The following is a 23,287-nucleotide window of genomic DNA, read 5'->3' on the forward strand; positions in this document are numbered from 1 at the left end:
GCGCTTCCTCGAGTGCTGGTGTTTCAGGAGCTGCTGAACATTACAAATCATCCTTTCCGAAGGCTGTCAGGGGCGCTTCCTCGAGTGCTGCTGGTGTTTCAGGAGCTGCTGAACCACACAAATCATCCTTTCCGAAGGCTGTCAGGGGCGCTTCCTCGAGTGCTGCCGCTGTTTCAGGAGCTGCTTACTTTGGTCCTGCCTTTGATGTTTACAATAGAGAGGTTTTTAACAATTACAACAGTTCTTCCTCGAGTGCTTCCCAGGCAAGGCACACACGTTTTGCCAGCAGCAATAATAAGAAAACATCGTTTCATGAGCTTCTTGCGGATCTTCCCAACGGTTCTTCCAGCAGTTGGGATAATGGAGTCACTGATAAATTTAAGACTCCACAACCATCCATAGCAGAAACTGTATACGAAGGTGCTAAAAATATCGGTTATGCTTTAGGCCTCTCGAAAACTCAAGAAGATGAACTGGCCTTAAAAAACCAAGAAGCACTGGACGAAAGGCTGAAAGCAAAAAGAATGCCTTTCGACCCAGACTTTGGTCCGTCCGAGTTCAGGGCGCTCCAGGGTGAAATAAACAATGCTATGAAAAATTTAAGAGGCGAGAATGAACGTCCCAAACCCAAATTGACGAAAGCAACAACACCACCTATCATAGGCCTGTCCGATAAGATGTTCAAGAGTCTTCCCCCGGATGTGAAGGACTATCTAAGAAAGCAATAAAATCAAGAATTCGTCCTGGAAGGGTGCCAGTGTTGTTTCCTCTGGTGCTCGGTTTCATTTCTAATGTGTACAATTTGAATGCTTTTTCGAGGTTTTTGTCAAGTCTGCACAACATCCCTTGCATATCAATTTATGTAGACATTGAAGTTTCTTAAGAAGGTAACCCCTTTGTTAATATGTTTACATTACATGCCTGATGCCTCGTATTCTCAGCGTCTACAGAGTCTCTTGAAACAGAAGAAATTATCTCCGTCTTCAAATTTCTAGTTAAGAGTCAAGATTAAGAGGCTCAGGCTCTCAGATATGCTCTTATGCTGTCAGATTTTTCGAGTTAAAAATGCCCTCATGCTTAATATCTTATCCGAAACTCATCATTCCATCTGTGCAGCTTGAAAACTGTTCTAGTCTCTAACTAACAGACCGCGTCTTGGAAGTATTTCAAAGACTTGAATTTTGTTTTCTTGCAAGTCAATTTATAACATTGGATAGATCGCCTTGTCAGATAAATCCTGTATAAGATGTAATGTTTGTTACTTAGCTCACCTCACACTCACACTTGCACTTTCATAAAAAATACAAATTCTTCTTCTGGTAAATCAAAAGCAAACTATGTCGAAAGAAACTTCAGCTGCACCAGAACAATCATCCTTTTCGCAGGTTGTCAGTGTTGCTTCCTCGAGTGCTGCTGCTGTTACGGGTGCTGCTTCTGTTACTGGTGCTGCTTACTAGGGTGCTGCTGCTGTTGTTGGTCAAATAAGTGCTAATGTTTATTCAGGTTATAAGAATAGAAAGGTCGAGCCGCGGCTCAGAGAAACAAAAGAGGAAACTGCTTACAGAGGCTACCAGAAACAGGCATGACCCCTATTACCAAGGCACTAATGCATATAAAGAGAAACCACCATCCACAGCAGAAACTGTATAAGGAGTTGTTAAAAACCTCTGGTATGCTGCAGGTCTTCCCAAAACTAAAGAAGATGAACTGGCCTTATAAAAATTTACCCTGAGTAATTGATGTGTTAGTGCTCAGTTCATTCCTAACTAGAATCTTAATGCCAAAGTTTAGCGCAAAAATTAACCATCAAACACATTCACTATCGATAAATAAACATAAATCTATTTTCAAGCTCATTAGGTTCAACAACCCCATCTGCTAAAAGCTTGTAAATATGCACAAAACAAAGAATACATACTCAAATCACATTGGACCAGGCTGTTTAAATAGTAACAATCACAGCATCTAGCTCAGATATCTTGCTCTATGTTACTGCTTAAAATTTAGAACCTTAAAATGTATGATAATAGAAAAACAGTAAAATGATGATACCATACAGTCCTCTAACTAACTGTACTCTAATCAATACAGTCTGAATCAAAACAGTCACAAATCATCTCTAAACACAAGAGATTAATAAATGTGTCTAAAACCCTGCAAGGAAGACACAGCACCCATCCCAAGCATTCCAAACAGCATTCCTCTAAGTCCGAATCTTCTGTGGTGGAGTTGTTTGAAGATTTGCTTCTTCCTTTAGTAACAGTCTTGGCTTCTTTGGTACTAGTTTTCACTTCTTTCCCAGGTGCCTTGTTTGCAGTCTTATCAGTATCATTGCCTCTGCTCATAGGCTTCAAACTCTCGGGTTCCACTGTTACATCATTCGAGATCATCTTTGGTTGAGACAATGCTTGATCTACACCGTTTCCAGCTTGACTCGAACAAACCTTCTCAGAAGACATCGATATCTGAAATATCAGAAAATTATACTATTAGTTCTGACAATTTATATAGGTAAGCATCTTGTAAAACTCTGAATTCAAATACATTTAGGATTATAAAAAAATAACTTCAAATTCAAGTCGAAAACTCCACATACCTTTTCCTCAGGATTAAAATTCCTCATGCTCATATCCGCAACTGTCTGACTAGTCAAGTCGAGAAGGTTCTTAATGTTAAGATAATTAGCCGCCATAATCAGATCAAAAAGCACCTGCTGATCAACCTTAACAAACTCCGCATCAAAGGTCTTAAGTTTATCATCATCTTTCGGTGACTCAACATGTATCCTGCAATACTCAATAACCTTAGCCAAGATATTACCGGTCACATTGTGAAGATCAATAACTCTGTATGCAGAGTCAGCTTCAAGCAAGTGTTTGATTGTCAGAGATTCAACAGCCACTGTTTTTTCCACCTGGAAAGTCTCGTTATCGGAACTTCTTAGCAGGATCATCGATTTAGAAGACATGGTTGGGTTGGTCTGTACATGCAGGCAATGCAGAATGCCAAATAATGTTGGTCATGGTCTTTTTATAGGGAAAAAGAGAGCTTAATACTAATCTGTGTAGGAGCAGGAAAAAAATTTCAATACTATTTTTTATTTTCGAATTCAATTTCTGAATTCAAATAGAGTTTGACAAGTAGAATAGAGTTTCTGAAAACCGATCAAGAAAATGCTGCGAATTGCATTACTCCAAGGAGAGTAGCCCGAAGAGGTGGAACGTTACCGCATCTCCTAACGTTTCTTCCTAAATTTAATATAAAATATTGGATCTAAGAGCAAGTCCAACAGTTCTCTTATATATGAGATCTTAAGTTTAATTATAAGGATTTTGACAAAAAATGTACTTCCTTATATCACTAAGACATGAGTTTCATTCTTTATCTTTAAGGAACTTCTAGTACTCCCTTAAAACAATTTTTTGCAATAAAAAATACATTTCTCTCTCTTCTTTTTACATTAATCTCTCTTTTTGTTTCACTTTTTGTCCATATCTTTTCAAATATATTAATATAATAATAATAATGGATCATTGTTGGAGTTGAAATTCAAAATCATATCTTAAATCAGTAAGAGTTAATATTTTATAATATTTATAACGAACTCACTAGAACACTGTTGGACTTGCTCTTAGTAACTTAATATATCAATAGTTATTCTCAACTCCAACAATATTCCCTATATTCATTTCCTTACAAGTAAAGAAAGATTCTTTCAAATATGTATTATAAAATAAAAGTTAGAAGAGCAGAGAGGTTAGGTAAAGATCATGACGTGATTTTAGTGAATCTTAGTGATTTAAGAAATCACTGGATACTTTTGGAGTAGTTTTTTTCTCCATGTTCCTTATATTTGACTTTAAAATTCCAAATAGCTAAACTGTTGGAATTGCTCTCATATAGGAAATAAGTTATTTTTATGTCTAAGTTTAAACTGTAATTCTGTTAACATTGTAAACTCAATTTTGATTTTCTTCTTACCTTTAATGACCTTTATTAGTAAGCAACAACTTTTAATTTCACATTATATATATCTTATAATTCTACTTTTATATGTATTTTAATTTTACTAAATTTTTGATTACACCATTGTTGTACCATTTATTCTTGTGATATTTCTACATGGATTATGGATTATGATTCTATTAAATTTGATTTTATTTTTGTTATCTTATATTTTTACGTGTCATATGATTATATTTAGTTTAGTTTTATTTTTTTTTACTTATATTTCAACCTATTAAGTTTGGTTTTATTTTTATTTCACCCTATTAACTTTAACTTTGTGTTTTATGTATTACTAATATTATACGTATTTGCTTTCATCAATTTTTCATTTCACCCTTTTTGAATTTCATTATAACTCTAAATGTATAATTTTTATTATTCTTTTACTTCTATATGGCTTATAATATTATAAGTATTATTTTATCCATTTTTTAATTGCAATTTTTATATTGATTTCAATTCAGTAATCTTATTTCCCATATGACTCAATAGTATATTTTAATGAAACAATATTTTTTTTGAAATCGTATAATAATTATAATCTTTTTATTATAATCATAATATAAATATCTTACTCAATAGTTTGGGTTGGATTTTCTGAGTAAAAATTAGAAATATTGACATAACACTTATATTATTGGGATTTTCAAAAATTATTTAAAAAAATTAAATTAACACGTGCTTCGTACAATTATCAACTAGTAATGAATAATTAATAAAGATAAAAAGTAAACTTAATAGAATCTAAAAACAAATAGACCCAAGTAACATGCTTGCAAATGATTATCTAAAAGAGCCGATACCCGTTTCTACAAAGAATTTAAACTTACTTAGGGTCGTTTGGCTCGGAAGAAGATATGAGTTTGGAAGAAGGAATCGGGTTAGGTTCTATGGGGCTGAGAAATCATTCCTCATATAATGTGTTTGGTTCAGTACTGGAACGAAAGTTGTTTGATTTAAATATTTTTGATTCAGTGATCGGATCAAATTTTATATGTTGCATATGTCGAATTGAAGTTAGTTATACAACTTACAAACAAAAAAATTTAAATATAAGTGATTAAAAAATTAATTTTTTTTTATTTTTTTAATGTTATTTATAATTTTAAAACAAATAAAATAAAATATTACTAATTTGTACTAAATAAAAATAAGTACAACTTATTTAAGATTAAACAACATGAAATTTAAAATATATGTTTTAAGATTATATTTAACTTTATAAATAAAAATAAAATAATAAAATTTAATTTGATACGTCATACCCCTCTCTCAAACCCACCTTCCCACTAAGGTATCAAATCTGATTTCAGATGAGTATAAAAAATAGGAATCAGATTTCAAAAACAGTAAACCAAACATCAAATATGAAGAAATAGCCGGACCAAACGACCCCTAGAGGTACAGATACATTACATTAAACCCAGTACAACCCAGCAAAGCTCAAAAAAGGATAGCGAAAAATAACTAGAAGTAAAAAATTTAGATGAGTGTTAGTGGCTAAATCCACATAGCTAATTAATTTGATCACTAAGAAACTTGCAACTAATCAAGAGTGGCACACATATCATGCATATGAAAAAAAGGGTCCTTTTCCCTCACAATCGTGTGTTAATTAAACTTTATCTAACATACTAGACGCGTCGGATCTATATTTTAAGGGCCCAGATTTAAGAATATTTTTTTAGCCTTCCGCGGTTTTTTTTCGCGGAAGGGAATTTCTCCTTTTCGCGGATATTATTAACGGAAAGGAGAAATGCCCTTCCGCGGAAAATATTCGCGGAAGACTAATTTTTTTTTTTAAGATCTGGGGCCTTGAAATAATGATCTAAAGATTCTGGAGTAGTGTGTTAAATATGACTTATATAACGGAGAAGTAAATCAACCCATGCAAATAGACCGAAACAAGAACCGACTTACAAAGGATACGATGAAATATGCACTCCCATCACAGAATTGTGTCTATATGACTAAATGCAAAAGAAGAAGAAACTTATCATCGATAGGATACACTACAAAAATTAGGCCATTTATGAAATAAATTAGGCCATGTACGATATTTTTTTTGAACTAAAATTGTCATAATTGAGATATTTCGAAAAAAATTCGTCGTGTTTGTTTGAGCAATAAATTCAATTTTCGTCACAAAATAAAATTTCATCGCAATCGCAAGTTAGTAAACAGGGAAACCACATTCTCAATAAAATAACAAATCAACTTACCACTAAATATCTACATTTGTTCAACTTTATCGTACCTAAATTCCAGACCTCTGGTACCAGTTAAAAAAAGTCTGTTTTTTATTTAGTGTGTATTCTTGAACATACCACAAAGTACTTATATTTGTGGCCGTAAAATTTTCATCAAGTAATTAAGATTATTCGGATAAATTTCACAATCGCATTGAAAATATTATAATTAATATTGCATATCAAGTTAAAACATATCAAGAATACTAAACTAATGTAGATATTAGATTAGGAATAGGATTAAAATGCATAATATCTAGTTAATATCCAACATATTAATAAAATCTCTCAAGATTTTATATCATATTTGATTCAAATGACTATAAAAGGAGTATTTGGTCATCATATCATGGCATTATATATTATCAATCTTTCATTTTCACCATGATCAGCAAAATCACTTCTTCATTAGCTATTATTTGCCTCATTTTTTTCACACATTTACAATGTAAGTATATTTTATTTTTAAATCTTGAAAGTAAAAAAGCCCCCTATATGCATATGCGCTTCACGAATTAAAAGACGAGACTTGACATTCGAGTCATTTTAGGATCGTTAGCATTTTTCTTTATTTATTGTTAGATATAATTGATTGCAATCATTATTACAGAAATCGGTAGATTTTTCAAAAATCGTCGATAAGTCGCTAAAAAATTGGTCAATTTTTTTTTTCCGATTTGACTGATTCTCGATAAATTGCCGATAAATCTTCCTATTTTTTAAAAATCGCCCGATAAATCATAAATCAGTATTTCAACCGAATCGTTCCGATTTTCGAAATCGGTCAAAACTTTTTTTTTTTCGATTTGACTGATTATCGATAAATTGCCGATAAATCTTCCAATTTTTTAAAAATCGCCCAATAAATCGTAAATCGGTAACTCAATTGAACAGTCCTGATTTTCGAAATCTGTAATCACGATTACGATTAATATAATTTTTTTTGTGATGAATAACAGGCATGCAAGTGAAGGGAGATGGCCCATATCCTCCAAGATGCAATCCAGAAACAATTTGTGACAATGGAAGAGGAGTGAAAGTATTGTGTTACTGCTGTTATGGTTATCAATCCAAGATTTGTTGGATGACTTTGGATTTATGTAATGAAAGGTGTAATCAACCACCTATTATTAGCTCAAATCCATAAATTTTGTGGAGTATAATATTTAATTCATTTGTAATCTCATTTTTCATATAATGGAATCATCACAGTTCAATACCATAGTTGTTATAGGTGCTTCATTATCAGTATAACTAGTTTGATATCAACCAAGTATATAAAATTTGTTCAATTTCCCCCCATAAAAGTTAGATTTTAGAGTGAGGTAGATAATGGGAGTTAATTAGAATAATATTTTTTTTGAGAAAATTCAATCCCTTGCTCTTTTTTATATATAGTTAAACCTATTGAATAATATTTTTCTCCGATCGCAACATAATGGACACAATATATTTTTTTTTGTTAAATACACGGACATAATATATTTTTACTCCCGGTAAAGTAATAAACTCGCTAAAATAATATTTTTTCTTAGTCTCGACCCTATTACTTTAAAGGGGTTTAACTGTAGGGTAAACATTTTATATATATATTAGATACATAAAATTGATTTTTTTTTCAACAAATAGTTCAATTTTGAGAAGGTGGATGATAAACCACCTAAAAATTTTCGTCATACTATACCAATATTATTAACTGTCTTAAAAAATTGGTGGACGATGAACTGTGTAATTTTATTTATCATACTATAATATTATTCACTCTTATAAAAAAATTGTAAATTTGGTAAATACTAAAAAAATCGAAACAATCCGAGTCTCACCTACCAAAATTTGGCTGCATATATACTTGCCAATAATTTTTTTTTGAGCATATTGAGTAATTTGGACGAGGAGTACTCACTTTTTAAACCTGGCAATTTTATAATTGGATGATCAGTTCTGAATATAATTATACTACTTCAAAAAATTTTACTATTACGAAAAATTATAGCGGATGATTACGGACAATCTAGTGGAGCTTGGGGACCTTCTTCCTTATTAAATAAAAGCATAATTAATTTTTTTCCGCTAATCTGGTGTCCGGACCAGTTTTTGCGCATCTCAACTAATCCGGAGGACTGCTAGGATACTCGTAGCCACCGAGCTTGTCAATCCACTTACTTCCGTATCTTCCGAAGAGTTCGAATTTGTGACCTTGAGCTAGTAAGCGTCTAAAGTCACATTCTAAACCAACTAGCCAGGACATCCGTGGTAGGTAGAAGCATTATTTATAATTTGATGGAATAAATAATATGTTGAGTTTTGACTCGTTAACCATTGTTTTCAAAGATAAAAAAGAGAGTCGCTAAATTCTAATCTAACAACCAAACACGGAAGATATATTATAAACTAACACATTCATAGACCTTGTTAATCATCATTATGCTGTAAGAGCTCAACTACCATGTGAACCGAGTCTTCCAGGCAAATACTACAAAGACTTGCATTTATCTTTTCCGCTGTATTTATGGGTACACATTAGAAAAACCCGAAAATATGTTATGTACGCGGGATGACATAGTATGAGCTGAAAATCTTATATAAAGAAGTCATGTTTGTTACTCTACCTCACACTGAGCACTTACATAAGAAATCTACAAATTCTTCTTCTTGTAAATCTCAAGCAAGTATGTCAAAAGAAACTCCAGCTGCATCAGATAAATCACTCTTTTCGACGTTGGTCAATGCTGCTTCCTCGAGTGCTACTGCTGCTGCTGCTGCTGTTGGTTCAGTAGCTGCTAATGTTCATTCAAATTACAAGGCCTCTATTAAGAGTAAGCAGCAAAGCCCGGCAGAGGAAAAAATAGGTTTTGGTCGCAATTTCAACGACGGAACTGAGAGGCAGCCGTGTACAGAGAAGGTATCCCTGGCACAGTCTGTATCCTCGGCTGCTGGTGCTGTTGCTGCTGAAGGTCTTAATGTTACTTCAAATCTTTTGGGGCGCATTGGTATCTGGAGACCTGGACCTCCGGACTCGTGCTTCAACGTGGTTAACAGAAGGGGAGACGATATAGTATACAGATACGAGAAGAAGAAAGCACCTAAAAACCAGTGAAGACGCGGAGCAAGCAAGGACTAAACAAAATTTAACAATTGATCATGCTCCGATATTTCATCACAGCTCCTTCATTTTCATATGTATTCAATGTCTCCAGCATGTTTTGCTCCTAAGCGCTCAGAGTCTGAGTTATTTTGTTAAATTTGTTGGAGTGATGAGCCATAATTTAATGGTTGCGGATTAAGTAAATTGCAAAGTTGTGGCTGAACAATCATGTCTTGTAATACATTTAGTTCTTAACTTCTGATGTCTATGTAACTAGGACTAGGAAAACTGTCAACTATGTCTTGTAATACATTTAGTTCCATTTATTGATGAATTTAAACTGCATCATGTCAAATTCACTATAAGAAGAAGTAACAGAGGTATGATGCCAGTATTATCAATTCTTCACTTCCATTGTCTTCACCATGACCAGCAAAACAATATGTTCTCTAGCTGTTCTTTCCCTCTTATTTTTAGCCCATTTTCCGACTAATGAAGGTAAAAATTTAGTCAAATTTTACAGATATTATTCTCATGATACGAAATTAAATGATTAAACGTTTCTTTCACAGGTACGGAGATGCAGATGCAAATGCAGATCAACGAGGACGAGGACGCTTATCCTGCAAGATGCAATCCAGAAACAATTTGTGACAATGGGAGAGGAGTGAAAATTTTGTGTTACTGTTGTTATGGTAACCAATCAAAAGTGTGTTGGATACACTTTGATCAGTGTAATCAAAACTGCAAGCAACCATCCTTTCTGAGTATTAGTCCTAATCAGGAAAACATGTAATATACTCGATTCACAAGTAAACTCATTTTTAACTATGTTTTAATGTCAACTTTCAACTTACTACACAAAACTTATTCAATTTTGCTTTAAAAAGTTTATTATACTCAAAAGAGTTACTATGTTCAAAGAGGAGGTGATCAAATAGACGATTGTTGTAGCATACCGTACCATACTGTTCAAGCTCTTACTAACAGACCGCGTCCTGGAAGAATATCAAAGATGTCATGTTTGTTACTTAGTTCACCTCACACTCGCACTTTGCTTTCATAAAAAAATGACAAATTCTTCTGTCGTAAATCTCAAGCATGTATGTCAAAAGGTTTTGGTCGCAATTTCAAAGATGAAACCGAGAGGCCGTGTGTTGAGAAACCATCTCTGGCAAAATCTGTATCCTCGGCTGCTGGTGCTGTTGCTGCTGAAGGTGTTAATGTGGTTAACAGAAGGGGAGACGAAATAGTATGCAGATACGAGCAAAAGAAAGCACCTAAAAAGAATTGATTATGGTCCGATATTTCATCACAGACGCTCCTTTTCTTCATTCGTATTCGATGTCTCGAGTATGTTATGGTCATAAGCGCTAAGACTCTGAGTTATTTTGTGTAATTTGTTGGAGTGATGAGCTATAATTTGTGTGGTTAGTGCTCACTTGACTTTCATAAGTACGAATCTGAAGTTGTGGAACTCCAATGGTGGGCGACAAGACAGGTGCCAATGCCATGTGGCATGACGTGACTTGACATCCTTGCTAGCACTCCATTGAAGTTGTGGAATGACGTGGCTTGACACCCTTGTTAGCATTCAATTGAAGTCGAGGGATGTCACTATGGTGTCAAATGCGTTGGCATGGAGTGCCAATTTGGGGTGTCAAAAGTTGGCATGCCATAAAGTAGGGTGTCAACTTCATTTGGGGTCCCAATATGGTCCTAATAGTGCATAAATTATCATTTCTCTAATATATTTCTATTAAATAATTTTTTTATTAAATTAATGAAGTTATGAAGCTGACATCTTGGGATGCTAACCATTAGAGTGTTTTTTTAAAAAATGGTGCTAAAATTGATTTGGAAGATAGAGAATTTAAAATATAATATTTTTGATTACGTGGCGAAGTTGACACCCTTGGAAGGTTGCCAGTCATTGGAGTTTCTCTTATGTTGGGAAACACTTCAGCTGAACCATACAAATCATACTTTCCGAAGGCTGTCAATTTTGTATGAGTTGGCTGCTTTTAATTGGCGAAAGTTTTTGTGCATACAGGAACTCTATTCTCATTAATAAGAATAAAACCGATCAAAATTTGACACCTAAGTTATTATTGTGTGCTCACTGCTCATGAGCATACATTAAAAAACCGATCTTAGATAGATTGCATTGTCGTATGAGCTAAAAATCTTATATAAGGAGTCATGTTTGTTACTCTACCTCACTCTGCACTCTCGTAAGAAAACTACACATTCTTCTTGTAAATTCTTGTCTGTCAAAAGAAACTCCAGATGCATCAGAAAAATCACCCTTATCGACGTTGGTCAATGCTGCTTCCTCCAGTGCTACTGCTGCTGCTGCTGCTGGTGGTGGTGGTTCAATAGCTGCTATTCTTACAAGGCCTCTATTAAGAATAAGCAGCAGTGCCCGGCAGAGGAAAAAAAAGGTTGCCAGTATTGCTTCCTCAGTGCTGCTACTGCTTCGGAAGTTGCTGCTGTTGTTGGTCAAATTAGTGCTAATATTTACTCCCCAGGCCATAAGGGACACTGGGAAATTATTATGTAGACATTGAAGTTTTTTGTGTATTTCTCCTCTAGATTGCCCCGTCTCATTATGTCGTATTGATAATTATCGTAGTCGAAATAAGGGACACTTGGAATAATTATGTCGTATTAATAATTATCGTAGTCGAAAAACGATATCATGAAATATTAAGTTAAGTGTATATAGTAATAAATCAAAATACATAATATCTAATATCCGAGATATTAAGAAAAATCTTACAATATAATATATCATATTTTTCAATTTCTATCATTGAAGCCAAATGGCTATAAAAGGAGTATTTGATCATTTTATCATTGCATTCTTATCATTCTTTTATTTCTCCATGATGACCAGCAAAATCACATCTTCAGTGGCTATTATTTGTCTCATTTTTTTCACACATTTACAATGTGAGTAAGTATATATAGTGTAAATGGTACATATTTCACTGAAATAAATTTTACATCTGTTTACGAGGAATGCTAGAGTTTCAAAAGTATTTTAATTGACATGATTTAATCGAATGTTCATTTTTTTCAAATTGAAGAGGTCTTGTATACACATACGAATTAAAAGACGATACTTTACATTCAAGAACAATTATGAAAAATTTTGTGGAGTTTGATATATTAAATTCATTTGTAATCTCATTTTTCATATAATGGAATTATCACAGTTGATTATATATATGCAAGGCCTATATCTGATAACAATTAATCATATGCAACAATGGATATGGTAACTGGTCCTAAACAGAAATAAAATGCAACCAGACTCAGAAGAAAGACGATCACTGTCTTATAAGTTTTCTCGAATAACAGGATAAATAAAAATAACATTCTGATTTTAACCTTTAAGTATTTGTTTACATACAAAAACTTTCACAGCACATACCTTTAACATGAAACTGTGAACCAAAAATCATCCAGTGTTCGACGTAGGCAGAAGATCTTCTTAAGGGCTGCAGTTCAAAAAAGAAAATACAGGTTCAGCGAAATTTCATTGGTATAAAATATATTTTCTATATGCTTAATTTATCCCGGTGGATCTATAGGCCTCGGTAGCCCTTATCTATGAAATAACCATGATAAACTGTATATCTCATACATTCAACCGGAACACGTGATAAAATTGCTGCTAGTAATAGTGAATACTGAAAACAACATTTATAATCATATTAAGATAATTAACTTTTAAGAGCCCGGTGAAGTGGCCATTTTCCTAGATATATAAATATATTATGCTCCATATGAGAGTCGTGCTTGGCGCCATGATTAGTACTAATTAGCCATCCACAAAATTATGAGGCTTAAGCTATGAAAACAACATCTTGATGTAAAGCAAGTATAAGGTTGCATACATTGGGAGATCTGACTAACGTGAGAGCCTTGGATACGATCACCACATGACTGTTTTATCTCCCATTTTCTTCTGGATTTCTACCCTTAGTCTTCTTCCCTTGCATGCTGGTCTTGATGTGGAATTGTTTACTTAAAAAGGTAGTATACCTTGTATTTCTGTTGAATCCCCGATTACAAAAAAATCCTGAAGAACTCAAGCAGTCAATTCTTATTCTTTATCAACTGGTAGTTATATTAGCCTAAAACATTTTCAAATAGGGTTCTGATTGATATATAGTAGGATGAAAGTATGTCTGTTACCTTGACTAAAGGCGTAGTGCATATGTTCCATTGGTATATCTGTGGACTTAAAATGTTGTAAGCAGATGTTCATCTATTCAAAGTAGAATCAAATAATAACATCAAATTTATTTACCTCTAAAAGTTGATGAGACTGATGCTCCGCAGTACAGAATACTTCTTTGAAGGCCATACAACCAATATGTGGGAACAATAATCGGAAATTTGGTAGATTCTTCATCAGCAAATACCTATAATAACAATCTGCTTGATTAATTGAAATGCTTAGGTTTGGAAACTAAAATTTGTGGACTGGCCGGACTTACTTCATTAACTTGAAAGTATGTTCCATTAAGTGGAAACCTTCCTCTGTTTGCAGTGCGGACAGGAATCTACACAAGAGTTCGCTACTGTTAGTAAATTTTTGTACATCATACTACACCAGAAGAATTTGACATTTCTTATGTTACTTTTGCTCACCAACAGTGTTCCACTAATGGTGGTTGCAAAACCATGCTCCTCATTATTACTCAATGTAGAGCAACAGACAATATCACGACAATCTTCAAAAGAACCGCAATTTTGTGGAAATGAACTTTTAGTTGTTGAACCTGTACATTAAATTATATCAGCAATTTGCAGTATTTCATTCTGTAACTACACAATCTTGTCAAATACCTACTTAAAGATTTATATTCATATAGGAGATGTATGATAACACATTTACCTTCTTCCCGGATTGCCCATGGTGCAAAAAGATAATGAGATGGATCATCTGGTTCCCTTTTATCCACTTGCAACTGTAATTATAAAAAAGAACTCCTAAATACATTGTAAATCAATAAAGAAAAACTGAACACTGTCTAGATAGGTCTATTTACTAACTTCTTCCAAAAGTGGATGTGAATCTGGAAGCACATACCTGCAAATTGTACAGCATATGATTAGAGTATGTTCATTATGAATAAAAGAAACTATGAGCGAGTACTGTGTAACTTCAAAATTTTGTGCTTGCATAACTGTCTTGTTGACCCTTCAATATAAAATCAATGAGTGCCTGGTAGTGGAAAACGTGTTCCTGGTGCTAAAAGAGGTCTAGAGTTCATTTTCTCCTCCCCTACTCATATATTTAAAAATTTTAAAGACTACAAAATTAAAAAGAAACAATGTCAAAACCAAGAAGCTTACACTTGATGAACACTTTTTAGACGATCCCTATAATTGGGAATGGGTGTTGACGAAGGTACTGAAAGATTAGACAATGCATGTGACATATTTCCTTCTTGACTTGAATTCATGGCTTCATTTGGATCATCATACTCTTCATCATCAAGTCTAATAGTAAGTATCTCATCATCAGACTCGGGACAATCATTAAGATCAGGAAGAGCAACATTGAGATCCTGGTATAAATCTTCGATGTCTCCAAGTTCAAACTGTTCTATGTGATGCTCTGGACTGGTTGGCATCTCAACAACTGGTTCAACTTCCATATTTGAATTCCCATTTTTTGTTCTTCCAACATTTTTTTTAGCCGTTGATTTATTATTGGTTGCAGGTGCAGGCAACGCAGACCTTTTGCTGCAATTCAATATACATCTCATTTCATATTTCCTTAGTACAAAAAATAAGTTGAACACCAAAAAAGGTATGTTGTACATAAATATAGCTTAGAAGCTAGAAGTATAAAATTTATGTCATATAAGTGGCTCATCCTTTAGAAAGGAGAAAGAAGAATCAAACCTTGCAGATAAACTTTCATAATGCTTGCACTGTCCTTTCAGCGGGCATCCTTCGCATCGTGGATTTGCTTTGGTACAAAAAACCTACATATGGACAAATACATCACTGTAATAACTTTAGACTAATAACTTAAATTTAGAAAAATTATGACTCTATACCTTTCCAAATGTTATCAAATGATAATGTAATTCATACCTGCATATAAATAAAAAGTTAATTATATCATAGCCACTTAATTTAAGGTAATTCATATGTGAAATGGTGCATTAAAGGGTCAAAGTTGGAAGAAGAGACATTACAGTGTCTCATGATCGAGGGTGCACAAACGAGGATACAGATATTTCTGAATCTTATCCATGATAGGGTACCTGTTTGGAATGGAAGTAGGCACGAAATGTTTTATTTGATATTGAATTTTAACATTTGCACAAGATGCATAGTCCTAAAAAATTATTACTAATTAAAATATATCAAATGTAGAATTAAGTCTTACTCTTCCAGAAGATGCATCTGTAGCCCTCCCGGAAGTGGTTGCAGAGGAACCCATCCTAATCGAACTGCAACTCGACCGACATTGACATCAACCTTATAACAACAAATAGACCAATGTTACTAACATGTTTAGAGACGACAAATATGGAAAAATCTGTTAACTTACTGGAAATGCCACTTGATGAAGTGTCAAAAGCCGTATGCATTCTACGCTTTTCAAGCCCATGCCATATATGCTCAACAAGTAGTCTCTGTTTGTACAATGTTAGACGTGCAAGTAAGGTTACTAAATAAGTAATTGTATGCCGAATTTATTAAATTATTATTTGCTCAACAAATATTTGTTTGTTTTAAAAATAATACGTTGTTTACAGAGTAGCATACTTTGCATCTTTTGGTGGAACGTCTCTCAACCACTCAAGGTCCGTACTCCCATGATCTTGAAATGTACGATTAAGACAGTCCTGTAAACATCGATTCATAAAAATCAGTAGCTTAAAATATTTTAAAGGCAACAACTTATCTGATCCTAAAAGCTGGTAGAAAATTGACTAATTAAGATAAATAGTTCGAATAAATAACAGGAAAGTAGCTTTTAGTACCTTAATTTTTCTAGCAAGTACATTTTGCATTCCTCGTTCTTTAATGGAATCCGCAATATCTTCAATTGTTGCTTGCCTAACCGACTGCCAATCTATACCATCCATATTTTCATCATTCCTCTCCCTTTTAGCACTATATGTTTTTCTCAGACTATCCCAGTCCATATTCCGTTCTTTCTTATTCTTATCTTTAGTTTTCTTCTCCATAGGGACACCTTCTAGTGGAACAGAAATTTCAGTTTCATTTGCTTGATTATTTGTTGTGGACATACAAGTGACAGAACTTTCAGGACTTCCATTTTCGCTTGTGGATGCATAATGCTCGATCTCATGGGAAGTACTTCCATGTTCCAATCTTTCTAATCCAGCATCTTTCTGTGGGAATAAATCAAGCAAGGGTTGTGTACATTCACTTTCATGACTTCCATTACTTCTCTTTGAATCTCGGGCAGGATATCGTGCTGCTAAGGTCATATAAGCAGAGCTGGAAAATACCAGCAATGTTAGCATCAAAAGTGTGATGGAGGACAAATTGATATTATCCCTAAATTAATTTTCATGAGCTTTAAATTTACCTTGAAAGGTGGTCCGTGACATTTTGAGTTAGATAAGCTCCTACAACAGAATCCATTACTGAACCCTTCCATTTTGAGAAACGTCTATTACCTATAAAATTCAATATTTGTAGTCAAAAACAAAAAAAAACAGTTTGCATATAAATGTATAACATACATATAAAGAGTTGAAACATATCTCAATTTGTCGAGAAAATTTTGAAAATTAATTTTTTGAATGTAAGTGTTCCTAGGGGCGGAGGCAAGATTGTAGTTCAGGGCAGCAAAATTACATGTTCTGTATAAACAACCAAAAAAAATACATATAAACACTGAACTTGAACAAGATAAGAAAGGACATAAGATGCTAGAAAATCAGATCAGTTTGTGTTCTTAGTTGGTATAAATGAATTGAGCACTAGGCAGCAGTAACCTTTTCTTGAAAATAACATACATTACTATAGGTTTTAGCACATACCACCGCTTAGTTTAGCTTTACTCACTTCCCCTAAGCGTTCAGATGTTATAAGTAGATATAGTTTCAGTTACGACAGACATACTAATAATTAAAGACGATCAAGAAGTTATGTTCTATAATTTTAAGAAATGACAATACATATTTTGTCAGGAATTAATAATTGCTTAATGCATATGTGAAACACTTAAACAATGATTATCAATAACAAGAGATATGAATACCTTGAAATTCTCTTAGAATAGCTATTAAAGATTCTACTCGGTCTATTGTTACTTGTCTCTCCCTATCCCAGTATTCCTTATCTAAATCTGGTTCATCAAAGGTAGTACTTCCACCATTACCCATAAGCATTAACCAAGCCTTTTCCGACTCTTTATCAAGATCAACTGTGGCCTGTACTTTTTTATTTTTCTTTCGAGGATCAAATTTTCCTTCGTATAGAACCAATGGCGCACCCACACTCTGATGCCTTACCACAAGTTGGCCAGATTTCTGATTCTCATGAATGCTAAGAAATTGCAACCTAGAAACGACATAATCTAAAGAACCTGCATCGAATACAATTAGTTTCAGTGTTGATAAATTATATAAACACTTATTAAACGCAAGTAAAAGCTATAATGCTCACTATGCTCGTCAGGATCCTCCTGTGAGAGGAGGCATTCTCGTGGTAGATAATCTTTAATCATCTTCATCATTTGATTCCTAAGAGATGGTTTTATTTTACTCTTTCTCCTTTTCATCTTCTTCGTTTGGGTTGCAAGTCTAACTTTTGAGCGATGTTTCTTATCAGTTAGGTGTTCCAGAAGATTAACTAATGGTGACTGACTGCATTTGAATCTTATGGGTTGAGAAGCATATATGCGCCTTTTAGTGCATCCAGTTGATCGCTTTCTCCTCCGTACTGCAGGAGATGATGGCAAGTTAGTCACACAATCCCTTATCTCCTTGAAGATATCTGTAGAAAGGTTGCTATCAAAACCACACATCACATTTGGTAAATGATCCATCTCACATCCTAACTGACTCGAGTCTGCAGTTTCCCAACTTGACTGTGGGTCTGCATCCGCGACATTGGACTCTGGGGTTATATTTTCTGCAGTTACACAAATGGCAGGTTTCACCATATTCACATCAGTGTTATCCATTATTTTCTTTCTCCGTCGCTGATATTGTTTTGCAAACCTCTTTTCATCTCGTCTACTCAAGTTTAAGCTTAGAAACTGATCATCAACATCTTCGGAAAGATGACAAACATTTTCTGCTTCTGCCTCTTTGTCAAAATCAGAATTCAAAGCTCGTTTGCATGATGGTTGAGGACCAAGTCTTTGTACAACATCTTCCGAAGAATCAGAAACCTTTCTGGAGCTCTTCTTTTTAACATGGCTCTTTTTTGCACATTGCTTAGGAGTAGAACGCTTCAATGGAGTTTTTGGAGTGAATCCTGAGACTTGAGCTTTAGCTGTTTTTCTCTTAATGCTTTCATCCAGTATCTTCGGTCTATGTCTCTTCGGTTTTTGGGGAGTCTTTTCATTGACATCAGTGCTACTGTTAAACCTCTTTTTGGAATCCTGATGCTTTTCTGGAGTTGCAGAAGCCAAGCCAGCCCCATTAATTTGAGCACTTGCTTTAAGTGATGCATCGTCTGCATAAGCACGGTTAAATTAAAAACGCCATTACATTTTCAATTAAAAACATCTACAATACCTCTTGATTTTCGACCAGTGGCAAGAACTATATAAATTCAATATTTTTGCTCCGTCAATTAGCAACAAAATCTATTGAACGGATTTAAACAGCAATCTTAAACGGACTGTTAGACTTGAACAGAACTCTTATGTTTAATAAAATCGCAATATGGACAGTATCAAACAGAATAAGATTAGCTCAATATATTAAACTATTTCATAGAAAGTTCTAAAATTACAAACATATATATGCATTGTAAGGGTGCAATCCTATATAAAGTGAAAAAATGTTTATGTTCAATGTAGGACAAACTCATTGTCCACTATCAACGGAGAAAGGGTATTCTTAAAGTTAGAACACTAGTACTTGTTCAATGTTTAATCATTTCAAAGGTGCAAATATGTATTGAAATCTAATCACAAAGGAACAGGCTTTACTACTAAGACCCGAAACTAACCCATAATGCTTCCCACTCAAACCATTTCTCATGACTACACACTCAGCCTCTAAAACTATGTATTGCAACAGTATATACAGCAGAAAAAGTCGGAGGTCTGAGAATATATACTAAATGGTATGCATAACAAATTGATGAGTAATGCATTCCGTCATGTCACAACTTGGAACTTTAGCATTGCTATTAACTAATAATTATTTGTATCGATGAAAATGATAATCTCAATTACTATGCTGCATGTCTGAAAATGGAAAGTTCATACTGATAGTATCTCTCTTCTTGGAACTCTGATGCTTCTCTGGAGTTAAAGAAGCCAAGCCAGCTCCATTAATTTCAGGACTTGCTTGATGTGATGCATCATCTGCATAAGCACGGTTAATTTAAGAACACCATCAGCTTTTAAGTTAGAAACAAGATCTATTATACCTCATCCTTTATAAACCAATAACAAAAAATCACATGAATTTAATATTTCTACTCCGTCAATTAACAACAACATCCTTTAACAGTAGTAATTCTTGTCAATGGTCAAAAAATCTTCTAACAAATACAGTACAATTTGCATCAAACATCAAATGATATTGGGTTATAACACTCTTCAGTAAGAGCAGATATGTGTGTATCGTCGTGCAAAATAATTTGTACCGACAAAAATGAAAATCCCTCCCACTTACCGTGCAGCATGTCTGAAAATGGAATGTTGATACTGATAGTATCCCTCTTCTTGAAATCCTGATTCTTTTCTAGAGTTAAAGAAACCAAGCCAGCTCCATTAATTTCAGGACTTGCTTGATGTAATGCATCATCTGCATAAGAATGGTTAAATTAAGAACACCATTACCTTTTAAATTAGAAACAAGATCTATTATACCTCATTATATAGCAACCATTAACAAAGAATTACATGATTCTAATATTTTACACCGTTAATTAACAACATCCTTTAACAGTACTAATTCTTGTGAAAGGTCAAAAACTTCTAACAGATACAGTACAATTCGCATCAAACAGCAAATGATATTGAGTTACAACACTCTTCAGTAATAGCAGATATGTGTGTCTTTTCGTGCAAAATAGTCTCAACGAAAATGATAATCCCTCCCACAGCCACCTACCATGCTGCATGTCTGAAAATGGAATGTTTATACTGATAGTATCCCTCTCCTTGGAATCCTGATGCTTCTCTGGAGTTAAAGAAGCCAAGCCAGCCCCATTAATTTCAGGACTTACTTGATGTGATGCATCATCTGCATAAGAACGGTCAAGTTAAGATGATCAACATTAACTTTTAAATTAGAAACAACATCTATTATACCTCAATTAGCAACAAAATCTATTAACATCCTAATGCTCGTCAATCAGCAAACAGTATGGTTATAACACTCTTCAGTAACAGCAGATATTTGTGAACTCAATATATTGAACTAATTCGTAGAAAGTTCTAAAATTGCAAACACATATATAAATTGTAAGGGTAAAATTCTATATAAATGGTAAAAATGTTTGTGCTCATTTGAATGTAGGACAAACTAATCTTCCACTTTCAAGGGACAAGGGGCATACTTAAATTTGGAACACTGGTTCTGATTCAATCCTGAATCACTTCAAGGGTGCAAACATGTGTTGAAATCTATCACAAAGGAAAATGCATTCCTACTAAAACCCGATACTAAACACAAAACGGGTCTTAACATGACTAGGCACCAAGTCTCCGAAAGGACCGAAACTATGTTTTTGAACTGTAGTATATAGCATTAAATGTAGGAGGTTCGATAATGTATTCTAAATGCTAGGCATGTTAAATAAAAATATTGACAATCAATGCTGGCTTAGCTAAACGTCATTCTTATCAACAATAATGATAATCCCAATTACCATGCTGTACTTCTGGAAACGGAATGTTGATACTGATAGTATCTCTCATTTTGGAATCTTGATGCTTTTCTGGAGTTGAAAAAGCAAAGCCAGCCCCATTAACTTGAGCACTTGCTTGATGTGATGCATCATCTGCATAAGCTCGGTTTAATTAAGGACACGATTACTTCATTAAATTAGAAACAATATCTATTATACCTCAGAATATATCAACCAGCAACAAAGAATTATAACAAAAATCTATTAACAGTACTAATTCTTGTCAACCAGCACAAAATCTTATAACCAATATTGTCCAATTCGCATCAAACAGCACATAATATAAGTTGAAAAGCTCTATAGTAGTTATCAGAATTATATTACTGAACAGAATCAAAATAATTACTGCAATTCTTAAATGGACTATTAGAATTCAACAGATCTACTATATCAAACAGAATAACTTTAACTAATTCCTAGAAATGTTGTGGCTCATTCCCAATCATTTTGCGGGTGCAAACATGTGTTGAAATTTATCAACAAAAAAAATGAAAATCCCTCTTACCAAGCTGCATTGCTGGAAATGGAATGTTGATACTGATAGTATCGCTTTCACTAGAATAAGCCTTAGGTGCTTCACAATCGAATTTCATATCATCATTCACACAAACCAGATCACCTAAATCCACAAAAAGCTGCAATCCACTTGTTTCCGCCTCTCCATCAAAAGAAACCTGCTTCCTCCCATTGATCATAACAGAATTCGCCACATTATGTTTCCCTGGAGTTACTGGTGCAAAAACACCATCTTTCACACATTCTTCCTCCATCCTATTTTCTTTCACTAAATCAAATCCCCTATTAACCACATTGCATTATTAACTAAATCAAGATTTACTAAACAAAATTGCATAATCACAATAAACATAAAACACTCCTTAAAAATATGCACATACACTAAAAATCACATGTGTTACATTAGTAAATCAAATCATAACTGTTCCAGTTCGATTCTCGCTCACCCGAAAAATATTAACATGAATCAAAAAGCAGTGCATGTTAGAGTACATTAAACAAAACAAATAATAGGGCACATTAATGATACCTTAAATTATTGAGGTACTTCTGATCAGATGATTATGCATAGCTCTTCTTCATTCATCAGGGTATTTAAAGAAGTGATGATATAATTGTTTATTATGGTTAATTATTATTAGTTAATTAAGTGATTTGTTTAGATAAGAATTCTTGTAGATAATCATGATCATCTCATATGAAGAGTAGAGATCTAATAGGATGACTAACCCGGTTTAGCGACAAATTTGGTTAGTTAGTTCGGAATTTTTGTTGGGGACTATAACAATAATTTGGTTTAAATTATTAATCTAAAATATTTTGATTACTAATATAATATGAATGAATTAATATGATGGATAGAATTATTTTTTAAGAATTGAATTAATTAACCATAAAATCATAAATTTGTTTTGTTAATTTCAATTTTATTCATCTAGTCATATTGATATTTATAATTTATATGTATATTTGTAACAAATAAATTAATTATTTTTAAATAAAAAATATTGATTTTCAGAAATAATGAAATTAAAATTCGTTTTATTGTTTTTCAGATATACAATTTTATTGTTGTTACAAAAGTACAGCAATTTATAAAATTCTTTTAAACATTTAAAAAAAACTGACAAAATATAAAAATAGTAAGAATTATACATACCACGTATATACTAAAAAATAAACAAACAATGTGTGCCTTTTACATGGATAAATTGCACTAATATAAAATAAGATTAATAGACAAGAAAAATAAGCATTTCATAGTGTGCTAAAAAATAAATAGATAATGTCAAATAGATATAGACGGGATTGTTAT

The 23,287-nt window shown here is 33.5% G+C and overlaps 3 protein-coding genes across 4 annotated transcripts; 1 reads left to right on the plus strand and 2 right to left on the minus strand.

The window, feature by feature from the left end:
- Nucleotides 1–1,996: 1,996 nt before the first annotated feature.
- Nucleotides 1,997–2,975, minus strand: LOC141682885 (uncharacterized). The gene is made up of 2 exons (XM_074487573.1): nucleotides 2,597–2,975; nucleotides 1,997–2,465 (listed from the first exon to the last, which is right to left on the minus strand). Exons 1-2 carry the CDS (start codon nucleotides 2,966–2,968, stop codon nucleotides 2,079–2,081), a joined length of 759 nt encoding a protein of 252 aa, XP_074343674.1. The 5' UTR covers nucleotides 2,969–2,975; the 3' UTR covers nucleotides 1,997–2,078.
- A 5,826-nt stretch (nucleotides 2,976–8,801) lies between these two features.
- On the plus strand, nucleotides 8,802–10,135 carry LOC141685977 (uncharacterized). Its single transcript, XM_074491047.1, has 2 exons — nucleotides 8,802–9,840; nucleotides 9,915–10,135. The coding sequence occupies exon 1, from the start codon at nucleotides 8,851–8,853 to the stop codon at nucleotides 9,352–9,354; it is 504 nt and encodes a 167-aa protein (XP_074347148.1). The 5' UTR covers nucleotides 8,802–8,850; the 3' UTR covers nucleotides 9,355–9,840; nucleotides 9,915–10,135.
- A 1,267-nt stretch (nucleotides 10,136–11,402) lies between these two features.
- LOC141683100 (DEMETER-like protein 2) lies at nucleotides 11,403–22,624 on the minus strand. Of its 2 annotated transcripts, XM_074487797.1 has the most exons (26): nucleotides 22,502–22,624; nucleotides 21,962–22,254; nucleotides 21,418–21,549; nucleotides 20,658–20,789; nucleotides 20,217–20,348; nucleotides 19,805–19,903; nucleotides 18,025–19,041; nucleotides 17,618–17,944; nucleotides 16,940–17,030; nucleotides 16,365–16,848; nucleotides 16,147–16,226; nucleotides 15,929–16,013; nucleotides 15,764–15,855; nucleotides 15,570–15,638; nucleotides 15,429–15,465; nucleotides 15,271–15,353; nucleotides 14,716–15,108; nucleotides 14,413–14,449; nucleotides 14,255–14,327; nucleotides 14,008–14,138; nucleotides 13,854–13,919; nucleotides 13,664–13,778; nucleotides 13,549–13,587; nucleotides 13,248–13,432; nucleotides 12,782–12,848; nucleotides 11,403–11,834 (listed from the first exon to the last, which is right to left on the minus strand). In XM_074487797.1, the coding sequence occupies exons 2-24, from the start codon at nucleotides 22,224–22,226 to the stop codon at nucleotides 13,302–13,304; spliced, it is 4,110 nt and encodes a 1,369-aa protein (XP_074343898.1). In that variant the 5' UTR covers nucleotides 22,227–22,254; nucleotides 22,502–22,624; the 3' UTR covers nucleotides 11,403–11,834; nucleotides 12,782–12,848; nucleotides 13,248–13,301. The 2 variants fall into 2 exon arrangements, with proteins under 2 accessions (XP_074343898.1, XP_074343897.1); XM_074487796.1 differs by lacking the exon at nucleotides 11,403–11,834 and having other exon boundaries at nucleotides 12,663–12,848.
- Nucleotides 22,625–23,287: the final 663 nt, after the last annotated feature.

Source organism: Apium graveolens, chromosome 9 (genome assembly GCF_009905375.1).
Source record: "Apium graveolens cultivar Ventura chromosome 9, ASM990537v1, whole genome shotgun sequence".
NCBI classification, from domain to species: Eukaryota; Viridiplantae; Streptophyta; class Magnoliopsida; order Apiales; family Apiaceae; genus Apium; species Apium graveolens.